The following is a 12,520-nucleotide window of genomic DNA, read 5'->3' on the forward strand; positions in this document are numbered from 1 at the left end:
ACAAAGTGTTGGATTGATACAACAGTGTTAGTTTAATTCAATACATAGGAACAAAAACAATAGTTTTTGTTTACGAAGCGCGAACAATTAAAACATGCTTTGCCTCCGAGTATGCAAACAAAACAAATGAAAACCGATCTCGCTCGCATTCCAATCTCATTATCGACGGCCTGTAAACAATATCGATAATAGTTGTATAAACATCGATAGTGCAGGCCATCCCTTCGGCGGTTCACGGGCAGGGCGAGGGCGTCGACCCCGCAGACGGAGCTTTTCGCGTCTCGCCCTACTTGCCCGCCCGCCCAGCTCGCATAATAAACACACGTAATTTTCAAACGTCATGTCAAATAAACTAATCGTTTTAAACAAAACTGAACTTGAGAAGAGTCGCTTGTAAAAATAGTGGTTGTCAGCAATTGTGCGTTTTTAATCCATTGTACATACCTAAATGCGAAAATGATCCTGCCTGTCTCCCTTTCCATTACCTTGTTTTGATTAATTGATATGTTAGTAGTGTATGTAGTTTTGAGTCCTAGCTTGATGGTAATACATTTTATGCTGGAAATCATTAGGTACCTGAGAGGGTGAAAAGGGTGAAGTTTGCAAGGGAGTGCGATTAACGGGTTCTCTACGCGGACATCTTAATAATGGCTACTTCTACTTCGATATAAAATAGTTAATATAAGTAAAAGTAGGAATCAAATGCAACATACTTTTTACTAAACTAGACCAAAATAAAAAAGAAGGAAGATCATGATCTTCAGTCATGTCAATTCGCAAGAACACGACAGATCAATGAGATTTCTCGCGGCTACAACACGACCAGCGTTCTACGAACGATCACGCTACATTGTCGTCGGCAAAAACTGTTTCAAAGAAAATAAGGCTATTAACGGTTCCTGAACCTCGGTGACATTTCTGTCAACAGATTTCCTTCACCGGATGCACTAAAATACGTTCTGAGTAACACTCGGCCGAAAATCGTGCTCAAGGACCGCCTTGTGTCGGAAAAACGCACTTGAAATTATGTAAGTGTTCGTGAAGTACCCCCGTGGCAAGTAGCGCTCGCGTCAGCAGTGCCAACCATTATATTTAATACTGTTGCTGCCGGCTTTAAGATTCAAAACATAGCAACAAAGTGAAAATTATGCCTGCATCCAAATAAAAATCAAAACCTCGCTTGATCTTGTAAGGTCATTTATATTGATAATACTAATTCTGTACTATATCTCTGTATGTATGTTAAGTTAATTATTCGATTCTGATATGGCAATACTATTTTTTTTTATAAGAACCCGACTGATAATTGGGAGGGAGAATTGACGTTTCTGGCTGTAAAACATTTACCTGTTGATTTCCTTATTACGAAAATATCTACTGGAAGTGAGTTTGATTCAAGACCAAGACAAGACCACCAATCTTGATATTGAAAAAAGTTGTCTTTATTAAATGAAAATGGTCTTTTGGAACATTTAGATGTTCTTTGAATCGCAGTATTGAACACGAAGCGATGCATAAACCAAACATATTTAAGCTCATATGAAGCCTCAAACACTTTAGCGGATAGACAATAAATAGGCTACTAACTGTCCGCGACGCCTAGACAATGCAGGCTCTTGCCCCGTATTCCTATTTCGCTATTCAAGCGCCGACGAGCATTCGTCTCAAGAAAACCAGTATTAAGTATGATCTCCGAATACGAACACTTGTTACGAATCTGGTTATATTGGTTACACTGAGATGGTCAATGCCATGCGGTTGGTAAGCTATCGGAATACCAGCCCTTGACTCAGACACGCCACGCTCCCAGTTTTCTCTAGTCCAGCCTGATCAAAGCTCCGCACCGCACTTGATTGCACTTTCGCTTTCGACTCGTCGCATTCAATAGCGAATGCACTTTTTAACAAGTTTGCAGTTCCAGTCTAAGCCCAGTGATCTTACAAGGCGTAGAAACGACTAAAAGCGTGTGCCTATTTAATACGCGTAGCGCGCCTATTGCATATTACGCAATATTACAAAGACTCTATTATGGAAAGGAGCGGCATAAATAAAAGGAATAGAGGCTAGTAAAACCCAAGCGTTCAGAAGAAAGTCAATTTCTAACAAGGAAAACAACAAAACATCCTGAAATGCGTTTTCATTCTTAATCCAGACGCCAAAGATATGTTTAGGTACATTTATATATCGACCAAAGGACTGAGTAAGGTGCAAAAGTGTAAAAATATCTTTCACGTCCACTGTACCTACAGTAAATTAGGCTCAAAGTGAGTAACGAAATTGCCTTTTTCTAGATTAACTAGTTTGCTCCGCTCTCGTTAGAAACTCGTAATGGCCATGTCGTAAGACAATTCCGTGCTTTCATAAGAAGATGTCGCTGGTAATGCGCGAATTACTGCGGATATTGTCTCCTAACGCAGTTAACTTTCCATCGAGCTCGAGAAAAGCGTTTATATAGATTTCCACAAATTTTATTTCTCAGTTAATATGCTCTGTCACGCAGTTTATTGGTTTTTAGGGTTCCGTACCCAAAGGGTAAAAACGGGACCCTATTACTAAGACTCCGCTGTCCGTCCGTCCGTCCGTCCGTCCGTCTGTCACCAGGCTGTATCTCACGAACCGTGATAGCTAGGCAGTTGAAATTTTCACAGATGATGTATTACTGTTGCCGCTATAACAACAAATACTAAAAACAGAATAAAATAAAGATTTAAGTGGGGCTCCCATACAACAAACGTGATTTTTGACCGAAGTTAAGCAACGTCGGGCGGGGTCAGTACTTGGATGGGTGACCGTTTTTTTTGCTTGTTTTGCTCTATTTTTAGGGTTCCGTAGCCAAATGACAAAAAACGGAACCCTTATAGATTCGTCATGTCTGTCTGTCTGTCTGTCCGTCTGTCCGTCTGTCTGTCCGTCCGTATGTCACAGCCACTTTTCTCCGAAACTATAAATAATAAATAAATAAATAAATAAATATTAGAGGACATTTTTACACAAATTGACTAAGCCCCACGGTAAGCTCTAGGCTTGTGTTGTGGGTACTCAGACAACGATATATATAATATACAAATACTTAAATACATAGAAAACAACCATGACTCAGGAACAAATATCTGTGCTCATCGCACAAATAAATGCTCTTATAAGAACTATACTGTTGAAACTTGGTAAGTAGATGTATTCTGTGAACCGCATTAAGATTTTCACACAAAAATAGAAAAAAAACAATACATTTTTGGGGTTCCCCATACTTCGAACTGAAACTCAAAATTTTTTTTTTCATCAAACCCATACGTGTGGGGTATCTATGGATAGGTCTTCAAAAATGATATTGAGGTTTCTATAATATCATTTTTTTTAAAACTGAATAGTTTGCGCGAGAGACACTTCCAAAGTTGTAAAATGTGTGTCCCCCCCCTGTAACTTCTAAAATAAGAGAATGATAAAACTAAAAAAAATATATGATGTACATTACCATGTAAACTTCCACCGAAAATTGGTTTGAACGAGATCTAATAAGTAGTTTTTTTTTATACGTCATAAATCGCCTAAATACGGAACCCTTCATGGGCGAGTCCGACTCGCACTTGGCCGCTTTTTGTTGATGGTGCGGAACCCTCCGTGCGCGAGTCCGACTCGCACTTAGCCGGTTTTTTTTAACAACAACGACACGGAGACAATAAATAAAGCTGTGAAGATACTAGGTATCATCATCATCAATGAGAATAACATTAATAAAAGTACTGATAGTTCCTGGACTACATAACTTGACAAATTTGGATTGCCAGCTGCCAATAAGTACCTAGCTAGTTTAATATCCGTCTCAGTGTGCAAGTTAAATACAACAAAGTCTTACGCCTACGCCGCGCAATACTACAAGTTTACGTAGAAACAAACTACTGTTAACGCCATTAAATCTCTTAATTAGCGGAAAAATTAAAGATTAAACAAATGAAGTCTATAACACGAGTATATTAAATGTATTATATAAACACTTTAATCGCAGGAAAGTAAGTAGTTGTATGCTTAATGAATTCGCACAATATTTCCGGATACGGTTAAAGGCATCCTTAGTATTTAAACGTCTCGTCTTTAACATGGAGACAGAATAAGTAACACATGTATGTACAATTAATTAGATGTAAGGTTAAATAACGAACAATTAATTAAATGTAAGGTTAAATAACGAACAATTAATTAAATGTAAGGTTAAATATAAAAAAAGACACGTGAAAGTAACAATCGCTCAATATTTTAACCCTTTATGGCAGCTAGTCGTTAACGTGTGTTCACTCATTTGAATAAGCAGGGACACTTTCAATGCATACATGAATATGAAATACATACTTCATGAATATTACTTGATGTAATCACGTTTGATTTTATTACGAGTCGCGAAAACGAACGGTAAGTATAGATGTAGTACAAGGACGTCTTTTTGTGAAAGAGAATATAAGGATAAGTGCCTTGTTAGATTGCTAGATTCAGTTCATAAATATAACAAGTTACACAATCAGCAATACGATATTACTGGTTATGGTATACTTAATGATAACTTATTCATGAATGTATTGTTTGTACCGCGCTCTGCAGAACACAAGAAATCGAACAATCGTATATGTATTGCAGGATATTTCCGTAATTAACTTCCTTTTAGGTCTACAACATGACATCTGTAAACATTTTGATGCAGTCACTTAACATTCATTCATTTTACTTTTGACTCGAATTTTGTACGTTTATACTTACTTTAAACTCTTTAAAGGTACATATAGATATTATTATCAGCATTTTGTTAAAAAGCGCGCAATGAGCGGAAAAAACGTGAAAAATGCCGCTTCTATTATACATATTTGGAATTTAGTGTTCTACTTTTATCGCTGCCCAGCCCATTAGCAAATTGGTATCCGCGTCGCTATAGGTAGTACCTAGAGCAAAGGCTAGCCTTAGTATACTTAGTATACTATAGTTTCCATTTGATGGCTATCGCCTTCTACGTCTGCAACCTTAATGTTCAAGGTGAAAAGCAGATTGAATGCTAAGAAAGTCTAATTTATTGTTAAATGCCATAAAAAGACAGAACGCACTTATACCCTTAGTACAGTTACAAGAAGAAAGTTCATAATGTTGCCCATGCTCAATGTTACAAGTGTTACTACTTACAATTTCTAATTATTTTATTTGCACTTAGGTAGACCGTCGTATAATTTACCATACTTAATTGTATCACAACATTACCTACTGAATGTTCAAATTGAAAAGCTTCTTTAATGTCAAGAAAGTCTAATTTAATGATAATGCCTTAATATACACGGGGTTTTGCCAATGCTTATTATGAAAAATTATATTATAGCTCTATTTATGAAAACATATATTAAATAGGAAGTAGACCAAAGACCATACAAAATAGTGTAGTCAACTGCAGCAGGAGTTGACACTCCTGCTTTGCTGAATATAGGTACTATCAGGGTTTAGAGCTTCTATTCGCTACTAAACCTTCGTAAATGAAACCCCAATTCCATAAATTTGGCCTATTTGCGACTCCCGTTCAGATACCTATACATAACTCGATCGATTTTTATTTATAATGTATACAGATTTTGTTAACTACTGTTTTCGAGTAGTTTAAAGTGAAAATGATAGGTTCACGTGTCGCTACGCGGATACTCCACGGTTATCTTTTGTGCATCGTATTGTGTACAAAACGGCACATTAAGTATGCAGCGCGCAGCCCGGCATTTGGCACGGGAGCGGACAAAGGGGATCGGGAGCAGGATAAACGCCAGCTCCATGGGTGGCGAGCTCAACTACCCATACATATAGCGTTACGTACTTCCTATGAATATATGTACCTACTTATATATATTTATTTATTTATTTATTTACATAAGGAGATCCAACAGCTAACTAAATGACAATGGAATCTTAAATAGATATATAGAGCCAATTACAGGAACTCACAAATAGATATGTAATAAAAACATATACTTAAGTAACACGCATCACATACACACACACACACTACACATATACACATATGACTTTGGTATGGCGAGCATGAAATAGTACTTTCTTCACTGATAATAGAACTATCAATGCGTTGCTATACCTAAGTCAACCGTTTAACTAAGGCTGTTGGGAAGAAATTGCTTTAGTCAGCTACGTGCTGGTTGAAGGATTGGCTGAGTGAAGCTGGTTTATATAATGTGAAAAACTAGTTTCAGTCCCAAAACTCAGCTACCTTCTGCTAAAAAATCACCGCACAACTTTATTACCAACCGCCAAGTGGTAGACCTATAGATGGACGGTAAAGTGCACTATTTAATTTTATAGCTCTTTTAACTTTAAATTATGCTTCGTTCGTGTGTAACTGTAACTGCCTTATTCATATAAAACTCAAACATAACATACTCCCTAAGAATATTTATGCCTTACATTATGGGTCGCAAACTACTGCAAACTTTCTTCAGTAATAGAGCTATTATTTATTGTTAAGACGGGCGGTAAAGTGCACTTTATCGTTTAATAGCTTTTATAATATTAAATAATTTTGTTTCAGGTGGCATGTAACTGTGACAACATAATTTCATATACATACAACTAGGCTTAGGCCTAGGCGACTCACTATGTATATACAATATACATACTCGTATATGACTTTCGATATGGGCTGACCGAACTTTCTTCAGCAATAGAGCTACCAATACATTGTGATGATGGACGGTAAAGTGCAATGCCTTATAATATAACTTTTTTAATATTAAAGTATGGTTTTCTTACGTTTCGACTTTCTAAATTTAATATAATAGGTAATATGTTACCGTAAAAACTAACTACTATGATCGTTGTATTTTTCGTTTGCGACGTATATTTTTGTATCAACACAAATTAGCGGCAAACGCGTGCAACCGCATTGCAAGATGTATGTTGAAATTATGCAGTCGTTTACTGAACGATTTTTTCTGCAGTGTTCTCTACATTTGCGTCGTATCCGTGCAACATTGTCGTTTCATTCCAATCCCTTACCGAACACGGGGTGGTAAGTCTTAAGAGAACCAGTATAAGTGGTTCCTCGATCACCCATAGTTATTATGCATCTCGACGTCACTGGTTCGACGTGGCTCGTCGCGCCAGCGCCGCCGCAACCGTTGGGAATACAGTATACGGCCAGAATAATTATCAATTAGGGTTCAGTGACGTAAACGGCGAAACGGAAGCCGTCAGAACTCCAGGCGTGTGAGTCTGACACAGTTGAATGAGTTTACAATCGTTTAACCTAGTACCGTAAAAGTTAATAACTTGATCAGCAAGCGTTTTAATTGCATTATTCCTTTTCGGTGCGGTGTTTTAAAGCGGCCTTGCGAAATGTGTGTCAAATACATATTTACATTAAACATAAAAGGCGTTAATGAAATACTTAGTTAACACAATTTGCAATATTCTATGGTCTCTCAAGCTTGAGGCGAGTAGGAAGTACATACCTAAATTGCAATCGAACAGGTCATGGATAGAAGCAGTCAACTAATACATAACTAGTTAAGACTTAAGAGTACATGTACTTTTTCACTTGTATACAAACTGCGACAGTAAAGGTGCGTAGATTGCGCAAGTCACCTACTTGTTCTTGAGATAAACGCAAGCTACTTAGTTACTTCGAGATAAGAAGTCACTGTTCTTACAATGGCGCTCATATTCCGCTACTTACATATTCATACGGACGTGAGAACAACACTATATTGTACTGACAACAAAACACAGTCGACGTCAAAATATGTACACATTTTTCTTCTTATTTCAATGGAATAAAGTGTAAAAATTATACAAATGTTTGACCCCGGACTACCATACGCCGCTCAGACACCCCGCAGAACTAAACACTAGTTATTCAACAAAATATTTACGAGTTTTACGACAAACAGTTAGTCATTCATTAGGTACACTAATGATGAACGCGTCCACTTTAACAAGAGTAATGGGTACTTAAATGTTATAAGTAATACAAATTGATACTGCTTATGGACGATCAAATAAATAGGGAAAGGAGAATTAGATAATCCCGGAAAATTTTATTTTTCCTTAAGCTGAATATAGGTAGCATGAATCGATCATTCTGATTCTTATACTTATTAATTGTTATGTACCTACTTATTGTTGATAACTCGTTTTCGTTTTTATCCGTCTGTTGTTTTATTTGGTTGCTTTTAACGTTGTTTGATCTGTTTACCTATGGCACCTAATACGCGATGTAATTACATCTTTCGAACTTCTACGAATAAGTAAATTATGCCTACTCGTTTTCCGCAATTGAAGGAAATAGGAGTAAGCAAAGATTGGCATAACGAAGCATATAAGGTGACCTGAACGGGTCTCGCAGTATGTCAACGCGATCGGATATCGTAATCACGGCCCGTGAAAGCGTTGGACAAGTGCTTTTGTTTAAACCTCGCGTTAGTACGTGTGCCAAATGACAACCAGCCGTTTCGAAACAGCCCAATCAACGCATCGCCATAATTAAAAAGTCGTGTCGTACTTTCAATCGTAAACAGAGCCTGATTAGGTGCGAAAGGTGACACTATGTTAAATAGATAGGTAGCTGATGAAGATATACTGTAGGTACATATTTTAATTGTGTCCGGTTTCAGTGAGAATGGGAATGACCACAACAATAAATTACATAATGCGCTCTATAAACTGGAGGATTTACGTCCATGATTTAAGTAATTATCATGTTATATATTATAGGTAGTATTTAATAGTGTTGAGTCGCTCACTCGTGAGGCACCTCATTTGTACCACTCATTTTGTTAATTTGTCGCAGTACTTCGTACCGCAAAAATGTCTTACTTCACTCCTCTATTCATTTTACTCATTTACTCGCGCGCATTCATTTACACCTCTTGCCACACAAATCATTAACACACTTCAAATTTCAAAAAAACTCTTATCCGTTCAAATTCACTCGCGAGTCTCGCGACCCTCAAAACTCATACACTCCTCACAACTCGCAACAGAGTCCCTGGATCGCGCGAGGCGCTAGGTGCTCGCCTGCTCGCCGACACTCAAAACTCAAATGTCTCAAATGAAGAAACGAGTAATGATCCACACTGTCAACTGCCGAACTACAAACCTTATTGCAACGACAAAAGGTCCACCGAGAAATGCGTTGAGTTTGAACCATCTCTGTGACATGAACCCCTCAAAAATCCTTTCAAAATGAAACAATGAATTAGAAATACCCAAAGAGGGAGTGAGACCGACACGCGACATACTTCAATATCGCTTCGCGTCACCACCGAAAATACGTTAACAATTAAACACGAAAGACAACAAGCGTAAGCGCTGCAAGCTTTCATACATCTTAAAAAATTGTCGCTGTTTGAATTAATGGAATAGTTGACGCTGAAAATATGCTAGTACCTCACCTCATTTGAAGTAAGACATTGTAACACCTCATTTTAAAAAATGAGGTACTCATACAAACTCATTTTAAATTGATGTCCTACCCATCACTAGTATTTAAGTCCCATGTCGCGTTTCGGCTAGCTCAATAAGGATTGGGAACTTCACATGTTCGTACTGTTATGAATTTCTTCGCAGATGTATGAAGGTTTTATTGGCTTTATCGCGATGTATTCATGGTAAATAAGTTTCGAGAAATGAGAACGACCCGAGCCGAAATTCAAAGTTTCAAACCTCGGTCGCCAGTTTAGAAACCGCACGACTTACTGCAGCTGCTGCAGGTTGTGCTGCTTGTAATGGTGGTTGGTAGGCAATAGGCATAGGTCTATTGATGATTAAGATGGCAAGGCAATCTAACTCGACTACTAAGCTTTGTAGGCTACGGTTGTGCTGCTTGTAATTTGTTTTTAAAATTGATGTTTGAGCATATTGATGGCTACGACATATTGAGAAAAGGTGACACAATGAAAACGACAATGCTCACTGATTTGAATACCGTTTTCGTAGATGGAGAGCTTCTCCTGGATGGAGGGCGACGGCGATGTTTTGCGGGGCTCGTCGCGCATGGCGAGGGCGGATGCGAGGCGACGACTAAATGCCTCCCGGGAAGCCGGGCAACGTGTCACGGTCACCTAACAGGATTACCTGCACGTGTTCGTATGTTACGAAGAATAGGCGAGGCGAACGTGAAGAACTCGAGCTTGCTCGACTCAAGAATAAAAGAGCTGTCGAAAAATGTGTTAGGGAGCTCCCTAAGGTGGTAGCTACCACCTTTAATGATAATCGTCTTTTCATCATCATCACCTCCTAGCCGTAGCCACAGCGACTGCTTTCTACCGCTGAGAGCGTCGCTGGTGCGCTCTCAGGTGACTGACATAGCCAATCTTTGCAGCAAATGTGCGGCCACACTCGTTGCAGGTCGGTACCCCTCCGACGTAATTATGTGTGATGGCCACAGGTGGGCTGGCCTTTAGCTCGTCACGCTTAGTGTCGAGTTCTGCGCGTCGCCTGGCTTCAAATGCTGGCTCTGACTGGGATGTCTTCAGGCCTCTGACGAGGAGTAATCGGAGAACCCACTTAAACAGAAGGACTACCTCGAATATCGTGTGTCTTAATTTTTGTCACTTCCATAATACAAGAACGAGATAGACATGGAGAGGTTCAAGTAGCGAGGTTCACGATAGCACCCTGGTTCGCCCTAACGTCCGTCTCGTCCGCCATGAGTACGCAATAGGAATAACATTCTTGCCCTACTGCGCATCAAACTGAATGATATAGGCCATAAGTGTCTTAACCAGCTTACAGGTCCGAGAACCGCAGAAGGTTCCTAAATCAGTTTAGTATCGCCTTACCTTAACCACATGACTTGAGGACTGAAGTAATATTACATATATAAGGTGGATTTCAGAGCAGTTTAACCGTTCAGACAAAGGAGGTACCTAATCTGTTTATGAATATAAATAATTCAGCCAGAAAGAAAATGTTCAGTACGGAGTACAAAAAGATCTCATGTATGTTTACGAGTATTAAATATTTACAAGTCGGTACCTGCATGTTGTTATCATTGGTACTTATATGACATGATTGACATGATCGCACGATTAAGAGATTTTTTGTTGGATAAACCGTTGTACTCTGTTAATGGACAAATTTAGAGGAATGCAAAAATAAGGTTTAATTACTGGATTACTGCACCTAAAGTAATTCCAAAACTATGCAATGGTTTCCAGCTGACTGCAATCGTAAAAAGCCGAAGTGGTGGTGAGTGATCGACTTGAGAAGTTCTAACAGCTTGGCCTACTCACTTAACTTCTTAAAAGCCTGTTCAGTCAGATATAATCAGCTGAGCACTCCACTCGAGGCGTCACATAAAACGCGACGCAAATTATACTATACTAACTAGAGGTAGTGCGTCATACTATTGTTTCGCTACTGTAGGTACTTACTGTAGGTCCTCTGTGACACTTTCAAGAAATACAGTCTTGGGAAAAAAATAACGTTATGTTTCGTTTTGAACTGTGACCCTGTTGGTAGATTTAGAGCTGTTTACCGCTCAAACGCAAATAAACAAATAGGTTTTAGAACTAGGTACCTACCTATTAGAAAAAAAAACTAGGTTAGGTACACACAGCTGCAAATTGATGCATAGGTACTTACTTACTTTATGAATTAATTCCATTAATAAAGTGGGTATGAGTTTTTGCAGCTTGCTGTACTTTCATCTACTTTAGGTCATCGTCATTTCATTTTAGCGTAATAATAATAACCTTAGATTGCATCCCCTGCTTAGGAGTTAGGAATCGCGAAGGTAGGTTTTCCGACTTTTCGTCTTCCTCTCTGCACGGTCTTTGGCATTATCCTCTTATTTATCTTATCCCGCGTTTTGGGGATATAATCAGATAGGTATATAGATTTATTTATACAGTACCAGTGGACTACACATATAGGTACAGTGTTGTTATTCGTGGACCAATTTGTTATTTTTAGATAGATACCTAATATAATTTACGAAAAGGGTCTCAGCTACGTATGTAAATAATTCGTATTTGTACTAAATTAGACTTTCAGTAGTTTCTTGGGGTTCTGCGCAATTTTTCGAAATCCATAAAATAGACTGAACTGAATATTATTATGTGCTTTTGGAGGTTTACATACCTACTTCACTACATAGTACCTATAAAACAAAGTCGCTTCCCGCTGTCTGTCTGTCTATCTGTATGCTTAGATCTTTAAAACTACGCAACGGATTTTGATACGGTTTTTTTAATAGATAGAGTGATTCAAGAGGAAGGTTTTTGTATAATTTGTTAACCCGTGCGAAGCCGGGGCGGGTCGCTAGTATCTAATAAATGAAGACTCCTTTCTTACGATACACCTACTACACATAATAATATTAATAATAGGTATCGTTGCTTGTTAACTAAGTATCTATCTAGTCTACATGCTATCTATCTATTACCGACCAAAACAGCTGATCTGTTTACCTCTGTTCTATTTTAATTCAAAATTAATTAAGTATGAGACTGCACTGAGATACCTATTGTTGTTATCATTTTTAATCGTG

General features: G+C 38.3%; 1 protein-coding gene across 1 annotated transcript in view; it reads right to left on the reverse strand.

Moving 5' to 3' along the window:
* LOC134650077 (actin-associated protein FAM107A) overlaps positions 1-10,037 on the reverse strand; it is a 34,823-nt gene extending 24,786 nt beyond the window's left edge. Inside the window, exon 1 of the mRNA XM_063504903.1 lies at positions 9,953-10,037. Coding sequence (XP_063360973.1) covers positions 9,953-10,022 — 70 coding nt within the window. The 5' untranslated portion in view covers positions 10,023-10,037. The remainder of the gene's footprint in view (positions 1-9,952) is intronic.
* Positions 10,038-12,520: the final 2,483 nt, after the last annotated feature.

Source organism: Cydia amplana, chromosome 8 (assembly GCF_948474715.1).
Source record: "Cydia amplana chromosome 8, ilCydAmpl1.1, whole genome shotgun sequence".
Lineage (NCBI taxonomy): Eukaryota > Metazoa > Arthropoda > Insecta > Lepidoptera > Tortricidae > Cydia > Cydia amplana.